Consider the following 27,087-nt stretch of genomic DNA (forward strand, 5'->3'; position numbering starts at 1 on the left):
AGTGAATATAGTAAAAGAGATAAAAGAACTGTAAGTGGGATCTTTAGAAAAGGGTAGGAGCAAATTACAAAGAAAAATGGGAATTGTGGGAACAGTACATGCAGAATAATGCTTTGGAGAATGAATGAGGTTTAAGGGATGGAAGGAATTGAATGAGCCATGTAATTTCTGACTGACAGTGATGGTATAGATTGTAAGTGATGTGTAATGTTTACAACTGAAAATATGTCACTATGGTTTGTTTTCTTTTATATAAATGCATGATTGCCTATACCATAAGGGATAACTCAGTAAAGATGTTTCTTGTTTAAAAAAGTATTTAAGGGAAACTACTTCCATATCTTCAGTGATATATATTAGAAATGATGCCATGTTTCCTTTTGTTTGTACTTCTGGACTACATTAACTTTTACTCAAGGTAACATATATGGCTTTCCTACTCTTGTGTTCCAATTTAAACTCACAAAAAATCATTAGCTCATATTAAAACTACTTGTCTATAACCTTTACAAGCAAATAGTAAGGCTATTTATTTAAATTATTTCTTCTGTACAAACATAATACATGTCTTTGTATTGTAGGTATTTCAAATGGCAGCTTGATGCTATACTGCAGTGTTTTACTTCCTTGTGTGTGAAGTCCTCCCCTAGGCTTCTGCTGAAATGCACACAGCCTGGTTACCAAAAACAAAATAAATAAATGGGACCCCATCGACCGCATACAAAAAATCTGATCATTCATTATTGAACACTGGCAAACTTATAAACTGTCACCAAATCAAATGCAGACTTCTAACTTCAATTAATATTAATTTAGAAACAAACTTTCAAAATATCCATCTTATTGCCCAAGGCATTATCTATGGAACTTTAAAGTAAAGAGCCATTATAAAAGGTGATGTTTGCATTTGTAATATATAATTACATTCCCAGACAGACATCTGCAATGACAGCAGCATTGTTCATGAGTTTGATGATATGAATCTGATCATGTTACGAAGAAGAAATGTCCAAGTTGCAGCCATTTCTGAAATGCTGCATAGAAAAGGCTGCAAAAACATAGCCGTTTGTCTGTGGGTCTCCTCCTGAGATATGGGGGCATGCCTGGTCCGAGAAAAATGGGATCCTGCAACTCTAAGTGAGATATACCAATTATGTACTGGTGGAACCAATGGTAAACTCCACACTACTTGAGCCAGTTGTAAGGTCTGCAAGTCATCATCTGGTGTACAATTTTATTTTAGTAAAGGAGAGGTCACTTTTTATTCTTTATTTATATTCTTTTTATATTTATCTTGATCAAATATCCACCAGTGTCACTTCCTAGGATCATCAAAACTGAGGGAATTGCCAGCCACTGGGTGTCCATTTTAAGAAATGCAGTTATAGATGAGGACTGATATATTGCAATAGGTGGCTCTGGATTTTTTATACAAATCAGTATGTTCATATATTTTTTCAACTGAATGATGTCATCATCTACTGAAGGAATTGATACTGGTGGACTGTATACCCACCAGTGTCACTTGAGTGATCAGTGATACTAAGAGGACAGGCATCACAGTGTCAATCTGTAGGGTGGAAAATGAAGTAGATAACTGCAACATTTTAATTAAGATTATGCGATTCCTGTTAGAGGACCTTCCATACCCTAAGCTACAGAGTCACATATGCTATACAGTGGTTTGGAATTTCATCAAGGTGATTCTGTGACTGAAAACTCACAGCAATAAGTACTTCAGGGTCCGTAAAAGGGAACTATACCAGTCCAGTACTATCAAAGAGAAACTGTGTTACAGATTAGTCCTTAAAAAAGCAGCTTACACCACAGTGGTCTTAAGTACAGCAAGAAATTCACCTTGACAGCATACTATGACATTACTGCCATAGGAAAAAAATATCCTTGTGATGTATAACGGAATGAAACTATAAAACACAGAATTAAGTGTAAAATGATGAATTCTTTAATTTTGACAGTTAAAAGGCAAACAAAATAAACAATAATACCATTAAAAAATTATATATATATATATATATATATATATATATATATATATATATATATATATATATATACTAGTTACTGCTGAAAAAGGTGATAAGACAAAAGAAGAGGGGAGGGCAATAAAAAGTAAGAATCCAATAGTGAAGAGATGAGGACAAAAATACATAAAACATGCAGAATTAATCAACAAAAAGAGATTGCTGTAGCCTGTTGACTAATAGTGGGATCTAAAAATGAAAGATCAGAAGGGGGCCACATTACAATGGAAAGTAAAGCTAGCAAGTTAAAACTGGTGTCCTGAGTGTGCATAGAAAGGGATGCATTATTGTTCATTTAAGTTTTTAGGAACCCATTTTGAACTGAGAAACAATAAATGGAGTCCATATTCAGTCACAGCACTTCTGATTACTAAATCATATCAGAAATTGTTATATAAAATGAATGTAACTAATTAATATGTAGAGATCAGAGGACAGATCTATAAACTGCCTCAGATTAGTCATTGAAACATTTTTGTTTAGGGATCTGAGAGATGCAGTCAGAGTTTATCTGCCAATGAGGAAACTGCTACATGTTCCTTATATAGTACTTGCAATGTTGTGCAGCTACTGTTAAAAGTAACCATCAAGTTATCACATTACTGCTATGAAGTAGGACAGAATGCAACCCAATGAGTGAGTCTGCTGAGTACTAACATGTGCGTTCCATAATAATCTCAGAAAGATTTGAGACCTCTTTATCAGGACCATAAACCTGCAAACATGGAAAATGTAATCTGGGTTTAAATTTTCAAGATGTAGTATGTCAGATGAAAAGGTAGAAATAAATTAAATAATTAAATAAGGCAGAATGAGTGTTTTAGGCATGAAATAACCAAAACAAAGGTGTACATACTTTTGAAAAAGGAAGGTTTCTAGCTACAGTTTGTACTGACACTGGTTGACTTGTCATGCAAAGAGTAACTCATGCTTCTGGTTCTGCCTGAACATATTGGCAGTTATCAATCTCAATATGCTTGAAAATACCCAATATTTTAGGCTGGTCACATCTAAGGTGCTGAAACTAATCATGAATATCTATCTGGAGTCACAGTTCTTTGTGTGAAAATCATGCATTTTGACTTAGAAGTATTCAAAATGAGACAGGAATGTATTAACAACTGGTGTGTTGTGTTTAAAGTATGTTATAAAAGTGAGGCATCAGAGTAGAGTGGAGTCATTATGCTTCTAAAACATGGTAGCTTAATTACAGAAAAATGCCATTAGGTTTAACAAAAGCTAAAAAGGTAAGAGGACCGATGTGTTTTGGAGAGCAATGTAAGCAATATCTTTGAGTCAGAGATTGTTAATTACCATCTGGCTCATAGTTAAAGAGGCAATCAGTTTGTCCAGGTGAATGTCTACATGGGGAAACGTTTGCAATGACAGAATGGTTTACATTGTCAAATGCTTGGAATAATGTAGAGACATGCTAGCAAATATTTTTTTCCTTGCTAAACTCAGGTAGCCAACTGTGCAGAATTTTTCTAGACAGTCCGGAGTTAAGGGACACTGTCACTAACATTGAAGAACATAAGAATATGTTTGATTGAGAACAGTAATATTGTATGACAATCTCCTTGAGGGGAGGTTATTGCACGCTTCTATTCTGCACACATTTTGCTTTCACATACATGTCCAGAATTTTTTACATGAAAAGTTGGCAACTCTACAGCCCATATAATCAGCATCTGCAAGAACAGCTGTGTCTACATCATTATATGTCCTTAATCCATGTTGAAACTTAAGAAGGTTAAGTTCTTTAAAACTGACTAAAAGTTGTGTAAGTATTCCCTTCTCTAGTCATTTAGATGATGGCAAGAAGAGACCAATTAATCTGCAGTGAGAAATTGGATTGAAAGGGCTAATTTTCTGAAGTGAGCATACAACAGCTGGTTTCCAAAGATGAGAGAAATATCCTTTAGTTAAACATAACAGATAATGAATAGGTTACATTAGTAGTACCCATGTGGAGAAATTGAGGTGAAATCTTAAATGTATCTGCTGGAGCTGCTGAAAATGGCTTTACCCAGTCAGACTTTCTTGGACAACAAAGACAAATACATACATAAATCTAAGCAGTGGCTATTAAGCCATAAATTTACATTTTTAGAAAGTCAATTATTGTATATTATGAAGTAAAAAGTTTGATTTTAAGGTATGTCCTTGATTAAGATTGTCTAGGTTGCTGGTGTCAAACTTTTTAATTGTGTTTTACAGAAATTTTTCTGGATTTTGGGATAATTGTGATCATATTACCTGAGCATAAAACCTTTTTAATACCAGTTCTAAAATGTGGGGATTATAAATTTGCTGGATTTTTTTTTATTAAACAAACATTTAGCTGTGCTTTACAGTGAGTTGTTAAAGATCTGAAAAGATGGAACGAGATAGGTACCTTGAATGCATGGTAGACGTTTTTGTAAGAGTCCCATTCAGCCATAGTACACAGAGTTCAAATTTTTAATGTTTGAAAATAAGCTATAGAATTTGTGATAGATTACAATGTTACAGCAACACTCTGCTATCTGTTATCAAGGAAGGAAGATGAAATGAGTATCAGTTGGTATGACAGAGTAATGTTTAAATTTTCTCCAGTGCGAAAATTTTCAGACTCCAGTTTTATATGAAGGTTTATTCTTTCTGGATCTCATCAGACTTTCTGAGGAGAAAAGTTGGCATTTGGTCACTGACAGACTGACACATACTACCAAAAAAAACTTATATCCAATCTAGTGTTGTTTCCTTGTCAGAAGGTCAGTCAGTGCTAGCAGTGAAGAAAATTAGTGAGGCAAAATTAAACAGGCTGGGGTCCGGGTATCATTAAAGTTCCTGATTAGTAAACCAGTCTATAATGACAATACCTAGTATTACAAGTTTAGAATCAATACTGTTAGACAGACTGTAACAATTTTATTCACCTTGCAGGTGTGCATATCTGAGTGGAAAATAGATTTTTCCATTTTTAAAAGTTTGGATATTATGCATTTGGTCTTATTATAACTGATTCTTTACCCTTTGCCGCAAAAATATTTTTTTTCCATTATTGAATTAACTTGGTAAAGTAGTTACAATATGATAATACTCCATTCTCCTGTACTAGGTAAATCTTTCTGGAAGGTTCCATAATCTTGAGGTGTTGCTTTATGGTCTTATATAAGCAGAGTTTACCTACTTTCAGTGACTGCTGTCATGTCAAGTAAAATGTAATGTACTCGGGCATTGATTTCTATTGTTTTTACAGCTGTTTTGGTAAATCAAGGTGCTTGGATTCATTTTCATTATTAACACTGCTCTCACAATTATGCCATCTTTTAGATGAGATATTGAACTTAAGGTTCCATCTCCCTAAGATAGCAGTAGTTCATGAGAATGTAAAAGATCAGATAGCACTTACAAAAATATGTAGGAAATTTCCCAATTTTCCTAGTTAATACCACCTTCAGTGTCCTTCGAAAATAGACCATATGTCTAGTGGGACTAACCTTTTCAACAAAAACAAAGAAATAAAATTAAATTAAATGATCTAATGTGAGAGCAATGTTCCCCATGAAACAGATTCTGCAGAAGTGATAGTATAACTTGAGGGAAGTTAAAAGCAGTTACAGTATGCATTTTGAATTCAAACTAGTAAATTTAGGTGGACTAAATTTATATGGTTGCATGCATGCATGCTGTGTGGTGAGCTAAATGTGTAGAATTTTGTAGCCAGAAGCGTTTCAGTGAACTTTGCTGTAATGATTTTTATGTCATATTTTTAATCAACTTTGTATTAATTTTAAAACAAAGTTTGTACAAAACTATTTAAAGATAAATAGAACAAAAACATAACTATTTACAGATGTCCACAACAAAATCAAACATAGAAAACTAAATCATTTAAATGTATCAAGTAAATCACTTAATTTTGACCAAAATCTAAACTGGTAAATAATATTCAAAGTTCTCATTTTGGCAGTTGACGATACTTTTTTACTGACATTTTTTGGCTAAATCAATGAATTCAGTGAAAGAAAGAGTAGTTTTACATTTTCAATTCTTTGTGATTTTCTTGGTAGAGATAAAAATGGACCAAAGGAGACATACCTGCACCCAAGGAACGGAATCCAGAACTGGAGCATTAAATAAGATCAAGGAATTAGAAATTATAAAATTATCTGTCCACAAAGCTTGGGCAAAATTAATACATAATGCATTTATTTCATATTTTGATGTATGACAGTGAACTTAGTAGGTTAGTGGACAAGGAGTTTATTCTAGGTGTGTTTACTAGTTAAGAAAATTGCTCTTAGTTTTCTCTCTTATTACATGCCTTGATGTTATTGTGGATAATTTAAATGATATGTATGTTATGCCCTTATGCATAAGTAGGAGTGTCTCTATGAAAAACAGTAGGTGTGTACTTGGGAAAGATATGAGGGTAGTATTATAGATTTTAAAGTTTTCATCTTCATTGGTTTATATTGTATCAGGTTGTGATTTAGGTAGAGTTTACAGCCCAAAACAAGGTTGGTTGGTGATTGGAATGGGATGCTAATCCACACTTATACACAAACAGTGCCACTCCAAGGATAGCTAACAGCCTCAGGGTAATATCATGCATCAATAGTATAAAAAGTTCCTGCAAAGACCCTCAGGATGGCTTGTTCTACGAGAAGCAATACATCAGTGCATTAGTTTTCGAGCTGTTGTACTAATGTAATTCTCAGTAGTCAAGTATTAACTCAATAATAGAAGGGTCAATTCTGAAGCTTCTTCATGTGCACTTGTAACATTGTAGTGGGAGGTAAAGTTTTATTTGAAAAATACCTCTATATCGCATAAGGCCTGAATAGGAAAGCACTGAACATTAAAGCCTATGCAAAAGAAAGTGGAATTATTTTTTTCATTTCAAGTAGGTAGACAAAGGATTGTAAACAAAAGTATGACTAATAAGAATTAGCTAATTTGCAGGGTTCAACTAATGGAAGTAAATAGTACTTCACAGTTGTTTAACAGAATGTTTCGATGCAGACAGTCCCACATTGACTACATTTGTAAAGAATGCTTAAAAAACAAGCACTATTTGTATGTTCCCATTTTGAAAGTCAGTAACCAAGAAGACTGCCACTTGTGGAATCTGATATATAATGGAGTATGACATTAACAAGATATGTATGAGAAAAACATCACATAGATCATAAGCAAAATGAGGACACAAAGAAAATACTGCTGGTCTACATGCAACATGTGTAAGACTATTCAATTAGCATGCCTTATTTCAAGCTGTTTATCTAGGAACTGCTGTGCAGACCCCATCAAGTCTATAGTCTAGTTATTGCAATCTGTCTAGGAACCATAGCAGGTTATTAGCAGTAATACAGTTGTTATGTCTGTGTGCATCAGCACAGGTCCACTGCAAGTAAATATTTATGTCAGCCTGTATATCTAAGAAATGACAGGCAGAATGTGTGAGGTTATCATTGGATCCCAATACACATTATTTCAGTCTGTGTTCCTGGAAAGATACTCTGAATCCACACTAATGTTTATTTATTCATTTCTTATTCATTCAAACAGTCATTCATTCCAAAAGGACTTCACTGATATTCATATGTACATGGGACAGTAGGACATTACCCCAGTAATTTCCAGACAAACTTCTTATCTCTCTTCTTTATAAATGTAATGAAATGAGTAACTCTCAAATATTTCTGGAATCTGATAAACCTTTCATATTTAGAGAATGGGTTGGTGTAACTTTAGTATCAGACCCTTCTCGTCCCCAGCTTTATGGAATTTTGATTATATATTTTCAGTCATTCTGTTTGAAGTCAGCCTAAATTATATCAGCAAATGAAATAGGTTTATTTCACTTCTGACAGTCATACTATTCAAAGTCAATCTAAATTCCACTAGCAGATGAAATCAGTATATTTCACTTTAGATATCCATGCTTTTCAAAATCAATCTCAAATCCATCAGCAAATGACATAGTAAACTCTTGGCAGCTGTTCTTTGTGGACAGATTTATGGCTAATAAAAAATGCTTTCCCCAACTAAAGTTCTATTTTCCTTGAACTTTCTATATGTGAGTTCTGTACTTTGACTATGATTCTAAGTTGCTATGACCTGCTTCATTTTATATTTTATTTTTATGGGAAAAAACAATTAATAAGAAATTATGATACAGGGTACAGAGAAGTGACTTTAGCTATGATAATTGTCACAGTGAACCCACATCTCCAAAGTAATTTCTTTTTATGAGTGTCAAAACATCATATCACCACAGCAACCACTTTTTAAAAGGATGGTTTGTTATCAACAGAATGGTACACGTGATACCTGCATCACTACAACCAATTTATAAATGCTACCCCCTCATAAATAATACAATTGTTTTCATATCCCTTGTTTCATATGATAATTCACAATGAATCACTTAAAAAGGGTAAACAAAACTGACTGCAACATATTTTCTTTTCGCAGAATGCAGTCAGACACAATCTCAGCCTGCATAAATGTTTTGTGAGAGTGGAAAATGTCAAAGGTGCAGTGTGGACGGTGGATGAAGCAGAATTCCAAAGGAGGAGAGGACAGAAATTTACAAGGTAAGCTTTTGAAGGAGCAATATGAATACAGCTTACATCCAAGGCAGATATAATGTTTAAAGCCCTGCTCCACTGCAACTATTGTCATCACCACACCAAGTGGTAGACAGATTTCTAGTGGAGCATGAGCTTCTAACATTGTCAAATTAATGAATAAGATTCTGAATCACTGTCAGAGAAAACATTTGTGCTTAGTTACACAAAAGCTGGCAGATAAGGAAATGACTTTACACTTTACTATACCAAGGTGTACCCCACAATTGCAATGCCATGCTAAAAAATCCTCCTTTTCATAACAACACCATTGCCATCAGCAACATTAAAAATAATATTTGAAATCAAGCACTTTCTAGTTTTCTATCATGAAAATGGAGGATTTCAATGGTTATCCCACTTCATAAGGGTGGACTATCAGCCATCCCTGGAAACTACAGACCTAATAGTCTGACTAGACTAATATGAAAGTCATGGAATGAATTATCATGGAAATGATTGACAAAGACATAGGTAACATTCAGACATTGATCCCAACCCAGTTTGGCTCTGTCAAGGGGAGGTCAGGCATACTAAACCTGGTAGATTTGTTTGAGAAGGTCACCAAGACAATGGAAATGGAGAAATGGTCCACACCGCCTACCTAGAGCTCCCACTTTTTGTTGTGGCCAAAACTGGACCAAGGCCACACTCTCACACCTCCCTAACCCTGCCCGTCTCCTCCCTTCACCCTGCCTGCCCACTTTCCACCCATGTCGTGATGTCACTTGCAAATCAGGGGAGGAGGAATGTCCCTTTTTCCTGGTTTCTGACACAATCCTATCATGTTAGCAATGCTTTTCTTAAATCAAAATGCAGTGTAAATGGAGATTTAACAAACTCTAATAGCCAGTTTGTTATTTAAAACAGAATACCACAGTTTGTACAGTGTTTTCTGTACTACCGGGCAATTGGTTTGATTTCTGGATAGTCTGGAAAAAAATGGACAGGTGGCAACCCTTCACCTACCTGGACCTAACTAAGGTGTTCAATACAATATCGCACCTGGGTATAGTTAACAAATTCATGTATTGTTATATATAGCATCCAAACACAGATTATATCATTATGCCCGTAAAGAGATTATTTGTGAACAATTTTTTACACAATTTTATAATCACCTCATTTGCTTAAATAGTTTACTTTAATAAGAGACTTGTACACTATTTCCTTTATTTCTGTATCCACAGGAATAACTTATTTGTACAAATCATGCCCCATTTCTTATAAATTGGCTTAAGAATTTTCTAAGAAATAGATACCATGCCTGCAGGCCCTATAGGCTGACTGATGTGTCAGTCAAGAATAAAAGATGCTGTGTCTATCAGGCAGGCTACAGCAGGGTATGTCAAATTAGAATTTAAACAAAGAATACGTATGAACATAACCACATGTAACATATTCTCTTTTTAAGTCTGACCACTAAACTCTCATCTTCTCCCTCAGAACTACCCTTCTACAGTCAGGGACTACTCCAAAGCTAGTTTCCTACTGGATCTTCAATAGCCTAAGTAGATTTCAATGCTGCCTCCCTACACTGAACATTTTGCCAAGCTGCTACATTCAGCTGTAAACTCCAAACCCTCCTAGACACCCACATTGTGGTATCTTTTCCCATATACCTCAAATATAATGGACATTTACAAATAAGCCCTGTTGTAGAATTATCACATAAACTGCACAACAAAAGGGGGGACAAAAAACACTTGTCTTATATAACACATCAGCCTCCCCTCACCATAAAAGGGTTTAGAATGGATTAGCAAAAACTCTCAAGTACTGTATTAAAAATGTAAGGCTACTTATAAATAAAAAATGTCACTTTTGTCAAAGACAACCATAAAGCTTTGTTCAACTGTATCAAAAATCTCAGAAGTAACGCACTAGTATCCTCTGAGCTAATATCCAACTCTTCCTCTCACTTTAATCCTGAAGCCATTGCCAACATATTTGTGACAAATTCAGATCCATTCACTCCTATGAAAGTAGTCACAGACCAGGTAAGTATAGAGGATGCTTGGGGGGGGGGGGGGTGTGTCTGTGAAGTCATGAATGCAGTGGCATGGATGTATGTATGTGCAAGGAGGTGGGGGTGAGTACTTCCATGAGCATGAGCAAGGGAGCAGGAGCTTGTTTGTGAATATTTGGATGTATGTGTGCTGGCCCACGTGTGTGTGTGTGTGTGTGTGTGTGTGTGTGTGTGTGCGCATGTGTGTGTTTGTCTCTTTCTCTGACGTATGTGAGAGTATGAATGCAGCAGAATGGATGTGTATGTTTGTAAGAGGGGTGGGAGTGAGTGCTTCCATGAGTATAATCAAGGGTGTGGGAGCTTGTTTGTGAGTATTTAGACATGTGTGTGTGTGTACATGAGTGTCTGTAATTGTAGGGAGGAAGTGCCTATGCACGCCCTTCTTTCATGACCTGGTGTTTCTCTTGTAAGTAGACAGGTCTTTTGTTCCCTTTTGCACTTCTACTGAGGAACAAAAAAAAAGTCCTGTCATGTTATTTTTAGAACTTTAGAAACCCACTTGCTACATCTGTAGCAAGCAGCTTGCACCACACATGAATCAAATCACTCAAGCACTTAGTCTTGCAGTCCACAAAAGTAGTATTGGGATTCTTTTATGTATAAGCATCCAAAAATGCAGGTACAGTAAAGAATTCAAGCTCTGCACTACTAACTGACTGGCATCTCCCAATCATGCCCTCTAACATCTTGTGTCTAAGGTGGCTGCCTTCTTCACCCAACCCTAGCTATGCATCTGCCTTATGTAGAATTCGACATAGGTGTAGTAACTTTTTTAAATAATGTACTTTAACTTCATTTATCTATTTGCCTCATATGTAATGCATGCTTTTCTTTATTTGAATTAATTCATTTTTTTTTTCAATTTTTTACCAGTTTTGCACTTTTTCACCATAGACCTCTCTAGTTTAAATGTATGTAGACATTTTAGCTGGGATTCATAGACAAATTACATAGTAATCAGAATGCCACTGCAGGGCAAGCAGCTACATGCAGGCATGGAGGAGTTCTCAGCTGTTCCCAATTTCATTGAACATCCCAGATTTTGTTCATAATTCTGGTCTTTTCCTCATAAAATTTATAGTTCAAAATTGTTAAGGACTGCAGTCATCAAATAATGACAGGCTTAAGTTTCATACTTCATATCCTTCAGAAAATCCATTTTAACGTCAAACAAGTTATTACAGTAACTGTAATTATATAACAACAATATTTAACATCTTTCCCTGATTTTGGCATTTGCCCTCAATTACTTTTTTTGTCTTTAACCTCTTAGCACAAGAATCAAACAGGAGTAAGAGCCACGCATAGCAGTGACTAAAGTAATTGATAGGTACAGACATTAGGCGAGTATAATGACTGCAGTTAGAATGGTGATAAATAAGGAATCCAAAAAAAATCAGTATTTATGCATGGTCCAAATAAAGGGGGGGGGGGGGGCAGAGTATGAAAACTGCACAGAAATCATGGAGCATTGGTGGAAAGAATCTTCCGCCTTCCATGACTTCTGCATAGATTTTAACAGTCATTTACAGAAAATTTTACTTCTGTGCATAAACGTGTATTAATTCTGAATTTAAGGAGAGGTGAGCTATCTGTTATGGAATTTGATGCTACAATATTTTGTTTCAGGGTACAATACAGTAATATTTTCCTATAGGCTATTATACACTGAACATGAGATGATTCAACTCCCACCCCCACCCCCACCCAGACACACACATATCACCAAACAAAGGCTGGACATACTTGTGTCTGCAGCTACTAATTTATGCTGATTCAGAGAAATGATGAACTGAAAAATGGCCACAGTTAGTGGGAAAATTTCACACTGTCAAAAGATAATGGTCACTCACTGACTTCAACGGAAGCAGTTGCAGTGCAGATTAGTTCAGTGCATTTCAACAGAGAACTAGCGCTGGAGGGTCTGAGTATGTATATGAGCGTGGAAATATATATACCTGTGTCTGTAGGGCCATGAATATAGAATTTATGTGTCTGTGTGTCTGTCTGTCTGCCTGGGTGGTCATAGTAGGGAGATTAGGTAGGTTACTGAGAGTATGGATTGGGGTGTGTGTGTGTGTTTGTGTGTGTGTGTGTGTGTGTGTGTGTGTGTGTGTGTGTGTGTGTGTGTGTGTGTGTGTGTGTGTGTGTGTGTGTGTGTGTGTGTGTGTGAGTGATTCAATAGGTTAGACCATCTGTAAGTCCAATCAAGTGAGAGTGGGCGATGTTGAATGGATGTCTATGTGTGGGATAATGATTGAGAATGTGTTTGTTTGTAGATGAATATCTGGATGTGTAATTATGGGGAGGAGATTGTTTCAAAGGATGCATGGGCCATCAGTGTACACTACTGCCTGTCACAGCTAAAAGTAGAAAAATGCAATTCAAGAAAGTGCAATTGAGCTGATAATGAGAGCTTCCGCATTGCAGCTAAAGTTGTCTCTGAATTATATTTTTCATAGATTGCGTAAATTGACCCACCTGCAGTAGGTTCTTGTGCAAATTATTTTTCTGAATACTAGGGTTAATATTTTTCTTTACACAAAGCTATCATATATTACACTGTGAGGGATGTTTTTTTTTTTTCAAAGTGCCATTTGAAGCTAATAACTAGATGCAAATTTAATGCAGCAGCTCTTAATACTTATGGTTCAAGAAAAAAAAGCATGTGTGTGATTACATGGTGACCTGAACACATCTTTATGTATTTCATGTGTTTCGAACCCAGTGTTTAGATACAGCATTGCCGGATTATAGGACTATGAGAAGTATAACGGTAAAAACATGTAGACATATTGTAAAATATATTTTCATAGGCCAACAGACATTACAGCCGCATATTATTAGTGTCAGGATGCATTTCACATTTTAAAGATAGTAAGATTAAAAAGATTTTTAAAGGGAAACGGTTTACAAAACTGATACGACATGCATTTGCAGTACTGTGAAGGAAAATATTCATGATTACTAAACAGTATATCAATACGTTTTGTATTTCAAGGAACTTGAATGCAATGAAGGAATATGTTTTTTTTGTGCATCTAAAGCACCAGATGTTTACAAAATGAACATTATTTTTTGCAGTTCTTGACAATAAGGTTATTCAGTAATGAAGTGTATATGCTAGTATTTTCATTTGTATTGCATCTTCTGCCGCTGGGAAAAGAATGATGGATTTTCCAGGTTATATGTCTGTAGTATTGTGTGATTTTGTAAGATACACACAACGGCTAATGTAAAGCTGCATAAAAGTTGTAATTCTGTAATATTAGACACCATTAATGAGTAAAATCTGGGTAACAGTGTCAGGGTGCAACAGATTCATACATGTATACTAGGCTAATGACTACAAGGGCCCCTAAAAGCATAGTCATGCAACCTAAGTGTGTTCTACAAATTTGATTTATAGGGGGGGGGTTTACTGGCTGCATTTTGTCCATCAGAGACATAGAAGTCAGACCCGGGTTTCTGCTTACCATCCATTGGTCCAAGTTGCACTTAAACAGGGATAGGGAGGAACTCTGCTTTGCATGGATGTAGAGCCTGTTCCAGATAATAGCAATCCTCTGAGAAACATCACTTCAGCATGTCCTATTTATGTTGCAAGCAAAATTTAGATATTTTAATCTAGCTATTCTGAGGCTGCTTGTTTTGCAGATGTGCACAAGATTCATTTAAACAGGCACCATGGATGCCTTGCATCCTGGGCAAAGATCACCTCTCAGAAGTCTGTATAATACCAAGTAAAGAGAAAGGGCTTTGAGAAGATCAGCTTAGGACATTGTGCTTACTGTCTGTATTCTTTTTGTAAGGAACCTTTGTGGATTTTCCACTTGCTGCATGTCTCTGGTCAGATACAATACTAAAGGGATGCATTATACTCTATGATGGGCCTGATGAGGGCAGAGTAAAGTGGAATGATGACCTCTCTAGAGCTAGATGCCATGTCCATGCTTATAAGTTGAGCAAAATAGAAGGATTTTCTTATTACTTTGGGCACATGCTGATCAAAGGCTAGATTACTGTCTACATGAATTCCCGGATCCCTGACTAGTGAATCAACTTTTAAGTGTGTTCTATTGATGACATAGTTACCTGGGATGGCAGTCTTAGGTTCATAGGTAGGTACTAGGCTATTGGCCCTAGGGTCTATACAAGCCTAACCAAAAAGGTACCCTGGCTTTCGCCAACCAAGAAAATTATTTTCCTGTGCTCCTGTCAAACAGAACCACAGAAGTGATCCCCTTCGTGAATTTCCTATTACCCATCCAGTCATCAAGATTTTTCTTGAAGAGTGCTAATGAGGAGCTCTGTTTGCAATAGATAGGTAGTCTGTTCCAGAGTATGGGAAGTCTCTGGGACAGGAATATATACCTCCAGCATGTTCTGTGTATTGTGGTGACAAGGTTTAGGTCCCTAGAGCATGTAGCTCAGAGGGATTGGGATTTCTTTAAGTGGAGCATGTCCAGCAGCTCTGGGTTTGACATAGCTTTGTATGTTAGGCAGTGATCGCCTCTGAGTAGGCGATATGTGATGGAGTAAAGCTGGAGTCTTTTGAGTCGGTCTGCGTAGGGCATCTGTTTGAGGCCAGTAATCCTCTTTGTGAGGTATTTCTGCGGCCTTTCCAGTTGTTGTAGATGTCTTGTGAGGTACATACCAAAAGGGGCGTTGTACTCTATAATGGATCTAATGAGTGATGAGTAGAGGGGAACAATGACCTCTTTTTTTCTGGATGAGAAACCATTTTGTGATGAGGTGTGCCATGTAGAAGGATTTCCTGACCACTGTGGTGATGTGAATTTCAAATGAGAGACTACTGTCCACCTGTGTCCCAAGGTCTCTTATTACACTTTCGGTGTTAAGTAGACTACCGCCTATGTGGTAGTTCATGGGTACAGAATTTTTACCAAAGGGGATGACAATGCACTTTTTGGCATTGAGCTTGAGACCATGGCTTTGACACCAGGCATATGTCTCAGTGAGGCCCTTTTGTAGGATATCCACATAATTAGGAGTTTCGATTATGGCTCCTAGTTTGCAGTCATTTGCGAATTTAGTTAGCCAAAGACCTTCTGTGTTAGCCTGTACTTCAGAGAAGTAGATACCAAACAGGAGAGGACCCAGGACTGAACCCTGTGGTACTCCACTTGTCACTGGTCTGAAGTCTGATTTGGAGTCTGCTACTTTCACAGTGTGGGTTCTGTCAGTAAGCCAGTTGGCAACCCATCTTCTGACATAGGGATTTATACCTAGTTTAATGAGTTTATCTATAATTCTAGAGTGGGGGATGGTGTCAAATGCCTTGGCAAGATCTAGATAGGCTATGTGAACCACCTTACCCTTATCTATGGCTTTGTTGACTGCTTCAAAGAAGTCTATCAGGTTTAGGAGACATGATCTGCCTTTTACAAACCCAAACTGTGTGGGGTCCAGAGTTTGGAGATCTCCAATGTCTTTGTTTATGAGTTCCATGATGATACGTTCCATGGCCTTGCAGATCAGGCATGTCAGGCCAATGGGGCGGTAGTTCCAGGGGTCTGTTGTGGCCCCCCCTTTGTGGAGTGGGATAACTGTCATGGTGTGCCATTCAATGGGCACAAAGCCTGAGGTGAGGCTATGATTGAACATGGTACTTAGGTTGGGTGCCAGTTCATTCTGCAGTTCGTGTAGAAGGCAGCCTGGGATGTTGTCAGGTCCCATGGATACTGTGTTCTTGGCTTTGGAGAGTGAGGTTTTTACCTGTGCAGCTGTGATTATAAGAACTTTGCATTCTTCCAGTATAAAGATGGGCCCTTTAGGGGGTGAGAGGGGGGTAAAGTTAGCAGTGAACCTATCTACCAGGATGTTGGCAATATCAGTTGGTTCTGTATATTTAGTGTCATTGTGCTGTAACTCAGAGCAGATCTGAGTGTTGCCATTGAGATTCTTGACATAGCTGTAGAATGCTTTGTGGCTGTCTTTAGAATCAGTGGCGATTTTGTTTTCATAACTAGCTTTGGAGGATTTTATGAGAGATCTCAGCTTCTTACTGAGGCTGACCAGGGAGTTCCTCCAATCGTGGGATTTTACTCTTTTTTCCAACAGTTTCTTTCTTCTGTTGTAGAGTTTGTTTATGGCAGAAGACCACTAGATTGGCTTCCTTTTTTTGGAGGATAGCATCTTGGTTTTGTTAGGGATAGCACGATCCATGCACTCGTGTAAGTGCTTATAAAGTGCGTTTGTGTAGGATTCGGTAGTCGTACCTCTATTGTCCATCTGCATGGGTGTCGTGAAGTTTGCCACTTCTGTCTTAAGAAGCGTGAAGTTGACTTTGGAGAAATGTTTTACAGTTGTTTTCCTAATGGGGGGTGGGAGCGGGATGTGCATGTCTAGGGTGATTAGCTTGTGGTCGGATCTGACCAACGGGGAGCTGACCTCTGGTGTGGAACACCGGTCACCCATGTTGGTGATGACCAGGTCTAGGATATTGCTGTCCCTGGTGGAGGTGTGGATAAGTTGATCCAAGGCATTGGAATTGATGAATTCCAGAAAACGTTGAGCAAAAGAGTTGGTACACGAGTAGTTTTCCCAGTTAATGGTGGGGTAGTTGAAATCACCCATTATTAGGGTGTTGGGTTGTACCCTAATATTTTCCAGTGTATCAAGAAAAGAGGAGTGGGAATCCTGGAGCATGGTGGGGCGTCTGTAGCAAGCTACAATCTGGATTGCGGTTTTGCCCAGAGTTAGTTGAACTTGGATAATCTCGGATGCATTATGCTGAGCAACTAGCTTGGAGGTGTGGATATCCTTAATGAATATGGACATGCCTCCACCTTTAGTGTTTCGGTCCGGGTTTGGTGGCCGAAAGGTGTGGTATGAATTATAGCCTGGTAATGCAGGGGTGCTCTCTGGAGCTTTGAACCAGGTCTGTCACTGCACAGATGTCGATGTTCTCCATTGTAAGGAGTGCCTTGAGTGGGTGCATTTTGAGGTTTAGACTTCTAGCATTGAGTAACATTAACCTCAGATTTTGCTTGCTTGTACCTGTTGTGGTGGTGAATTTGTCATTTGAACCTTGCCTAAAAAAAGGCACTATAGGGGTGGCAACAGCCTTTGCCAGTATCTGGAATCCCAAGGGCGACAGGTGCAGGCCATCTCTGACAAAGCAGCGTGGTCTGTCGATCATGTCATCCCAGGCAGACAGATACTGCATTCCCTTAGAATGACAACAGAAGCTTAGCCAATTGTTGAAGTCAATCATTTTTTCCTTGTACTGTGGTATCATTCTGGGTGATGGCAGGATGCTACTCAGGGCTAGGGCCATACCTGTCTGGGCTACAAGATCGGAGAGCTCCTCCATGTCTCTTTTCATGTAGTCCAGGGAGGTATGTCTCAGGTCATTCACACCAACATGGACAATGACAGAGTCATATTTGTACTTGTTGTGGAGTGACCTGAGTGTGTGCATTATGTGGTGGATCCTGGCACCTGACAGGCAGCTGACAGTAGCTTTCTCCTTGTTTAGCCTGGTGAGTGGAATATCAGTGTGCCTGACTATAGAGTCACCTATGACTAGAGTGCTGGGTACGTTATGCCTTATGGGCTGTAGTTGAGTGGCACACTGAGTATGTGGGCTATGTGTCATTTGGGTTGTGTTGGGGGGGTGGAGGTTGCTTGCATTTCTGCTTTGGACATCTTGGTTGTTTGGGCAGATTTTTACTGAGAGCCTACACGAATGTAGGTGTATGTTTTGTGCTTCTGTGTGTGTGTTTTGGTGGTGTAGGTTTTGAGGGACTATGTGATGAGTGTGGTGCAGTGCAAGTGTTTACTTCCCAACAGGTACTATAATGCCTTTCTTGGTATTGAGTTTTAAGCCACAGCTTTGGCACCAAGTGTTTTTTCTATATTAGACCTCCTGGAAGGGTGTTCCTATTTTGGGGTGATTCAGTGACTGCTCCCAGTTTGAAATCATCTGCAAACTGGGTTAGCCAGAGGCCTTTGATATTGGGTTTGACATCCGAGAAGTAGATGTCAAAGAGGAGTGGGCCTAACACAGAGCTCTGAGGAACTCCACAGGTGACCGGCCTCTTTGTGGAAGTGGTCTCACTGATTCTAACCTCCTGGGTCCTATCAGTGAGCCAGCTAGCTATTCAGTGTGTAACAAAGGGGTTTATACCTACTTTTGTAAGTTTATTGACAATGCCCAAGCAGGGTATTGTATCAAATGCCTTAGCCAGATCTAGGTAGGCAGTATGCACAGTTTTCCCCTCATCTATTGCCTTAGTGACCTTTTCAAAGAAGGTCACCAGATTCAGTAAGCAAGACTTTCCTTTGAGAAAGCCAGACTGGGTTAGACCCAGTGTCTGGAGGTCTCCTATGTCCTTGCTGATAATTTCCAAGACAATACTTTCCATAGCTTTGCAAATAAGACTAGTTAGATTAATGGGGCTTGCAGTTTCCAGGATCTGTTGAATGTCCACCCTTATGAAGAGGGATAACCATCACAGTCCTCCATTCATATGACACAAAGCCAGATTTAAGAATATAGTTAAATAATGACTCCAAGGTTCCTGATGAGTCATATTTTAGACTATTCAGGAAACATCCTGGGATGCTATCGAGGGCCAATGAGGCTGTGTTTTTGGCTGTAGTGAGTACAGCCAGGTAGCACACTTGTCTTTGGTGATAGAAGACCAGACGGCTGTGGGTTCCAATTCCAGGTGATTAGACTGCTGACACTGCAGTGCAACATTAGGTGGTGCTACACTCTTGAGTATGTCTTTCTTCAGATAAGATTTTAAACAGAGGTTTAATCTGCTTCAGTGGGTGGTAGCTTGGGTGGATACAAAAGATCCCGTGGGACCTATCAAAAAGAGTAGTGGAAGTTCACCATTGCCCTGGCTAAATTTCCTCTAGTAGTACAAATACTACCTTAGATCTCCCTGGAAAAGAGGCCACTAGCCTAATGGGACTAACCCTGTCGACAAAATATAAATGACTGGCTGATTTTAATCAGCAGTCTTGTATGGGTTAAGGAAAGTACACAAGCATATATGGAGACAGTGGTTTGCTATGCCTTTATAAAATCCCCACAGTCACAAGATTTCTTTTCCACGTGGGTTATGATGATTTTCATGAGAGATTTAAGATTTTGGGGTGTAAATCAACATTCATCCATTACTATTCAGAGAACAGATGTCCTAGGTCAGTTGGGAATAACAGTATAACTAATTAATCAAAGCTTGTGGAGACATTTTAGCAGATATGTTTAGTGATAGACACAACTGCTTTTCAACAAGCCTTCACAAGATGGGAGAGGTGGTAAAAAAAAAAACTTGTATTTCTCCAAAGCTACGTGAAAATATGCAAGCTCATGAAAAGCTTCCATGATCTCTGAGTAAAACAAAAACAAACTGAGGGTTAGTTTGAGACATAGTGCAAGTGAAAGATAAAACGTTGTCACTATTCCGGATTCCACTCAGTCTTGAGCTTTATATCAGACAAGCCAGCAGTGACTGGGAAAAAAAAAAACATTACAATAGGAGGGTATTTTAATTCTGCTTTTTTTTTTTTTTTTTTTTTTTGACTAAAGCTAAATTCTGAACAGGTAAAACAAGACAATCTGTTATATTGCTAGAACATCAAAAATATAAATTATTTTGTTTACGGTAATGCCCAAGTAAGCAACTGAGTTTATACTAATTAGAGGATTTTAGGTTTGATTCCTGGCTAAGTAGCAACTGCTACTCTAACAAAGAGATTTAAGTATTATAATAGTATTCAACTGGTGACGTCTTTTATCAAACTGAATATGTCATTAAACTATGGAGAAATGTTTATTATGTTTATTTCACAGTTTACAAGGACTAAGCTTAAGTTTTACGAAGTTGTTCAACATTAGGGAATTTATGTACAGCTGTATGAAAACTTTCATTTCTGTAGAGGGTGGTAATCCATATGCATTAAAACTTTGTGGTACATTTTCAAATCAATTAAAGTATTACAAGTTGTAATTAGTCTACTGTTGTAAGAACTAGATTATTTGACATACAGTGGATATAAAAAGTTTACACACCCCTGTTAAAAATGCCAGATTTTTGTGATATAAAAAAATGAGACCACAATAAATAATTTCAGAACTTTTCCCACCTTTAATGTGACCTATAACCTGTACAATTCAATTGAAAAACAAATGAATCTGTTAGGGGGGAAAATATAAAAAATAAAAAACTTATAATAAACAGGTGGTATAAGTGTGCACACCCTTAAGCTAATACTTTGTTGAAGCACCTTTTGATTTAATTACAGCATTCAGTCTTCTCGGGTAGGAGTCTATCAGCATAGCACATCTTGACTTGGCAATATTTGCCCACTCTCCCTTGCAAAAGCGCTCCAAATCTGTCAGATTGCAAGGGCATCTCTTGTGCACAGCCCTCTTCAAGTCACCCCACATACTTTCTATTAGCTTTAGGTTTGGGCTCTGACTGTGCCATTCCAAAACATTAATTTTCTTTTGGTGAAGCCATTCTTTTGTTGATTTGGATGTATTCTTGGGGTCATTGTCATGCTGAAAGGTGAAATTCCTCTTCATCTTCAGCTTTCTAGAAGACGCATGAAGGTTTTGGGCCAAAAGTGACTGGTATTTGGAACTGTTCATAATTCCCTCCACCTTAACTAAAGCCCCAGTTCCAGCTGAAGAAAAGCAACCCCAAAGCATGATACTGCCAGCACCCTGTTCATCGTGGGGAAGGTGTTGTTTTGGTGATGCGAAGTGTTGTTTTTGCTAATATCCACTGGTAAGCCCTGGTCCAATGCTTCCCATAAATGCTAACAAAGGTTTATCAAATTTGTTAAAAATGACCAGTCTTTAGTAAAACCAAATTAGTAAATATTAACTCCTGATTCATAAAATACTACTTTGGGGTTCAAAATAAGAGGATGCCAAAAATTCAGGGATTCCTGTCATTTACTCAAATGTACTAAATATCGAGGGACAAATTACTGATATCCAGAACATTGAAAATCAAAAACAAAAATAAAAAAAAAAAAGTAGAAACATCTTTTTTGTGGGGACAAGCTCCCCCTTCAGCTCCAAACACTCCTGCTAAATATATATATATATATATATATATATATATATATACATACTAACTGCAAGATCACACTACAGCAAGTAAAGGGCCAATTCCCCTATCCCTGCTGTAACATGATATTCCACAATTGGTTCACCTGATCGCTACTTTGCCATGGCACTTTTGGATTTGACATTCTAAATGTCAGTGTTTTATCACTCAACATTCAGAATGTTTGTGGAAATCACGTTTTTGAATTCACAACTGGACCCTTTAAATTCTGATTTATTTTTTCATTTTTACTCCGATTTCTCATTTTCTCGATGACATCATCATGCAGCACTGGTGTACCCTGTGGCACCATTGACATACAAGGATGAATGTAATGATGTTGAGCTACTACGGCACTGTGAGCGACTCAGCAGGAGGTTAAAGTAACAAAACACACACACTATACAATATCAGGCAGCACATAAAAACGGTTTGTCTTTGTGACTTTTGTAAGTGCAAAGCCGACTATGTGATTGTGGTGTAATGTTACACACAATGGAGGATGGAATGTTGAAATCTGAAACTGAACTAAAGTAAGTTATACACTTTTATCTCAAAGTAATGCACAGCAAGGGAGAGCAAAATAAACTCCATGTGGGGACCTGAAAATAAAAACAGTTCTGTTTATTTTTTTCTGAAACAGAAGGTATTTTCCCTTGGTTACTAACTGGTTGTATAACTGGATATGACCTCTATTATGACAGACTTCAAAAGATTAATGCAGTGTCACAAAACTTGATTGGATGAGTATGTTGAGTTTTCCTGTAGAAGCTTTTTTCTGTACTGGTGACTGGCACTGTAATATGCTATAAAGTATTTAAGTCCTTTAACTGAAATTGTATTCCTATATCTTCCTTTTACTGATGGTTGGGGATTTAATTTTTTTGTAGTCCAAACACTCTGCAACTGATAATCATGAGAACAGTGCTTCCATACCTGATGGACTTTTTCAACTACTTGAAAAAAAGTTGAAAAATAGCCATTAAGCATTAAAGCACTTATTTGTTTATTTTGTTTTAACAAAAAAGGTATTCACACAGCTCTCTGTCACAGAGTGCTCTGATTCTGTCATACTGCAGGCTGAGATTAGATTTAATGATACCCAGCATTATTTGATGTAGTGCAACACACAACCAATTTAGGCATGTTATGACAAATGATTAGCTATAGAATCTGAAGTATATCTATTGGCTGCTCATGTGTTGTTTTTTTTTCTGCATATTACCCAGTCTAAACTTTATAACTGCGGTGGTGGTGCTGCGGTAGTGCTGTCGCCTCACAGTAAGATGTTGTCCTATTCGATTCTCAGCTAGAGCGTCTACTGTGTGGAGACATGCATGAATGGGCGTACCTTCATTGAAGGTTGTGTGTCAGGGCTGGCAACTCGGCACGTAAAACTCTACTGCCAATCATTAGTGGACCGGAGTTCCGCTGTGGTGACCCCTAACTGGGAAAAGCCGAAAGACACAACAACAACCCAGTCTAAACTTTGTTGTTTTGTGTGAAAGCAATCACAAGAGGTGAGAACTTCAATACAAGCTGTCAGTTAGATTCCTTGCCATATGAAGATTCATTTAACAGCACTTCCTGGCCATAAAAGAAAGATCAGTTTTTAAACTGTGGGGCTAAAATCAAAACTTAAAGAATGGATGATTTAGACATAAAAATGTTGCACTAGTAAATCAGACAGGTGTTTCCTTTTTAATTTAGAATCTTGATGCGTGTCATATTTATACCAGCTGCCAGTAATTGCTAGTTGTAAAGAAAAATATAAAATATGTGAAGGTAAATTGATTCTGCAATGTTATGTTGTTTTGAGCAGTTGTCATATTGTGCTTATTTGTTTATATTTGCTAACTTTGAGTAGAGGGTGAACTGATCCACAATAACCTTTTTCAGACTCAGCCCACAAGCACTGCCTGTTTAAGTGAATTGCTTTGTCACACAGTAGGCAAATGGAGACTGCAGGGCATCAACCTTAGATTATAGGAATCAACACAAGCACATTAACAGTTCATACAAGCCTTAATCCCTACAAGACTGCTTGGCATAAAGCTTTTTTCCCCCTGCACTGGCATGTCATTGTATAATAAAATACAGTAGACTCCCTCTTATCCGGCCTCTCTTTAACTGTCCATCAAGTTTCTGCCATAGCCCTAGCAAAAGACAGAGAACAACAGCACTTCTGCCTCCTCTATGCTAAATAATGGCAGAAATTTGAGTTTTAGACTTCATATTCTTTAGAAAAACGCATACTAACACAAATCTTGTTATTTTAGCTGATTTATAACTTATAAATGCTATTTTGTATGCATTTTCTGATTAACCAGCAATTCATTTATCCAGCCTAAGGTCCGGTCCCAGCGAGTCCAGATAAGTGGGAGCCTACTGTATGTTTATTTTGCATTATTTTGTCACTCTTAATTTTTAAACTTAGAGTTCTAAGTAATAAGATATTCCACAGTCCTCCTGGAACTGGGAGAGTTATGTTTTGCACCATGCAAATTTTATGCTTATTAGTTGTCCACAATTTTGGCTGGATGTACTTAATTTTTAATAGCTTTGGTATTTGCAACTACTATAGAGGAGTAAGACAAAGTCAATGTGACATCACTTCACTGTTGCATAAAATTTTGTTTTTGGTTTGTCTACTGTCACATCACCTTGTAACAAAATCAGAAAAAAATCATTGATTCAAGTTTGTGCTATTCTGTACTTAGTGTTAGATAAAACAGTGTCATACATATGTTTTATGAAACAAGCAACAGATGTATATATATATATATTACAGTGATGTTCTGTTCTGTATTTTATAAACAGGGGTCAAGAGATGAAATGGCTCACACCATATGCTTGCCTTGCTCATCAGGACACTTGGCTTCACATCCACCCAGGAAGCAGCTTGTGACAAAAGTAGCATTGTAATTTTTCCTTTCTCTTGGATATCTTACCTCACAGGACACAGGCACAGAACTGCAGCCATCACACTGGGTGGTCTCTGATGGTCTCATGAAACTAAGGAACTCTTCTCAGGAAAGTGTTAACCGTCAGTACTGCGCCATCCCCTAGACAGCTACAATGTACTATAAGTTTATGAATGAAGATGACAGCAATGCTCCATTTAGTCAGTGTTGACTACAGAAGACAGCAAACCTCTCAGTAAAAATATTCTAGTGTTAGAGGCTGTGGATGGGAAGGCAGTTATGTGGATAAAATGGTATAAAAGCCCACAACCAATACTTGTGCAAAAAGCATATAACAAGGTCTTACAAGTGTTTTAAGTTCTCGTAATGATGGCGAAAAACATATGGTTCCTATTAAGGCAATAACAGCCATAAACTCCCATTAAAGTAACTTTTGGCATCTATGACAAACCTTTCAGTGTATATTTGCAAAATGTCACTAATTTTTATAAAAGTGGTGCATTCAGACAAAATGTATAAAATGTCAACATACTTAGCAATTTGAATTTGCTGTGCAATATGGTTTTAGGTTTATTTGCAGCCTTTCCTTTTACCATATTTTTATTTTTATTTTGAGCAAAATAAGATTTTTGTAGTATGAAGAATCTAAACTGAACATTTTAATCTTGAATAATAGTGGAATCTTTCTGTATTACATTAAACAGAAAAACAGTTTCCCAGTATAGTTATACTGTTGTCTAGAATAGGAAGTGACATAAACCTAATGTACATTTTGCAAAAAAAAAAAATTATGAAGTACTTTTGTGGTATGCAAAAATGTTTCAAATCAATGCTCTTTTGCTCTAGGAAATTCTTTTATGTTCCTACAATCCCAATAACCTCCTACAGCTGGCATCAGAAAAGCAAGAGGCACTGGAATGTTGTGTCCTTGTTTTCTCTTCAAAGTAGGCACACCTTGGTTGCTCAGTCTTGCAGGTCTCCTGTGCATAGCTACTAAGGCTGCCACCTTTACATGAGGCAAAGATTGGGCATAAAGCCACACTTTGTGCCCTATCACTTCATCCAAGCTTCTTGTGAGCATATATATATATATATATATATATATATATATATATATATATATATACATATATATATATATATATATATATATATATATATATATATATATATATATACATATGCACTCTTTTTACGCTTTTCATGCCAGTAAAGGCTTTAAATAAACAGTTAAATAGCCATGCAATGCAGCTTTTCACCAGCTTTATAAATATACTGTGCCTATTAAAGTAGTTTTCTAGGTCTCCCACTGTTATTAATGCACAGCATTATCTGCTACCGCACTAAATAAACATACAGGAATGTAGATCAAGTTGTAAATGCATGATAAAAAGAATACAAAAATACAGTATACATTACAAATATGCAATTTCCTTTACTGTATACTGTGATAGTTTCCTCAATCTAGCATTTGTTCAACCTCTGTATTATTCTGCAGGCAAACAACATGACTACGTTGTTATTAAATGAAACAGAAAATGTACTTGGAAGACAAACATTTTTTGTCACAAAAAAGCACAATAAGATCTTTATCTCAGTTTAATTATGTCTGTTGCTGCTATACAAAGCATGGATATGTTTATTGACCAGGCTGACCACTTTCTTAAGCATGAATTTGCTGTTGACAGGAAAGTGAGTGCATCTCAAAAACTTCAGCCAAAATAATAAACAGTAGGAAAAAATGCAAAAAATACATGAGTTCTTAGAAAAGATCATAATGCATCACCGACACTTTAAAAACGTAAAATGTCCTAACAAAGACAATGTTACTGATTATTTCAAAACTAGCTGCACAGCGGTATCCCCAATAACTATATTCACAAAGCACAATGGTAGAAAAACAGAACTGACATGCCCTATCAGCCGTAGATTATATTGCATGTTACTGATTACACAATAACAGTTAAGTATTATTTCAAAACATAAGCACTAATTGACAGAGCAATTGGCGTAATTGTGTAAATCCTGCATTACTCATTGAAAACAGTTTGGTAGCCACATTGAAACAAAGATCACTGTAGCTGCTGAATCAACTATGACAACCTCCCAAAATAAGACATTAGAATTCAGCTAAGCCCCCTTCAAATAACCAGATCATTTCATTTTATTTATTTAATCAAATAATCATAAACATTTAATTTATTTGTAAACAGGTAAGCCCACTAGACATGTGTCCCTTCTTGAGATCCAGGAGCAAGGCCTGGCTAAGTGACTTGCTCAGAATCACACAGTAGGCAAATAGAGGCTCTGGGACTCAATCCCTAGAGTAAAGATGTAACCGAAGCCAATCAAAGAGGCCAGCTGCCC

General features: G+C 37.3%; 1 protein-coding gene across 3 annotated transcripts in view; it reads left to right on the top strand.

The window, feature by feature from the left end:
- Nucleotides 1-25,305, top strand: part of FOXP3 (forkhead box P3) — a 733,303-nt gene extending 707,998 nt beyond the window's left edge. For all 3 annotated transcript variants that reach the window (XM_044080123.1, XM_044080122.1, XM_044080124.1), the window contains 2 exons: nucleotides 8,511-8,632; nucleotides 24,617-25,305. In XM_044080123.1, the coding sequence (XP_043936058.1) occupies nucleotides 8,511-8,632; nucleotides 24,617-24,704 (210 nt within the window). In that variant the 3' untranslated portion in view covers nucleotides 24,705-25,305. The remainder of the gene's footprint in view (nucleotides 1-8,510; nucleotides 8,633-24,616) is intronic.
- Nucleotides 25,306-27,087: the final 1,782 nt, after the last annotated feature.

Source organism: Protopterus annectens, chromosome 8.part0, assembly GCF_019279795.1.
Source record: "Protopterus annectens isolate FY-2018-M chromosome 8.part0, PAN1.0, whole genome shotgun sequence".
Taxonomy (NCBI): domain Eukaryota; kingdom Metazoa; phylum Chordata; order Ceratodontiformes; family Protopteridae; genus Protopterus; species Protopterus annectens.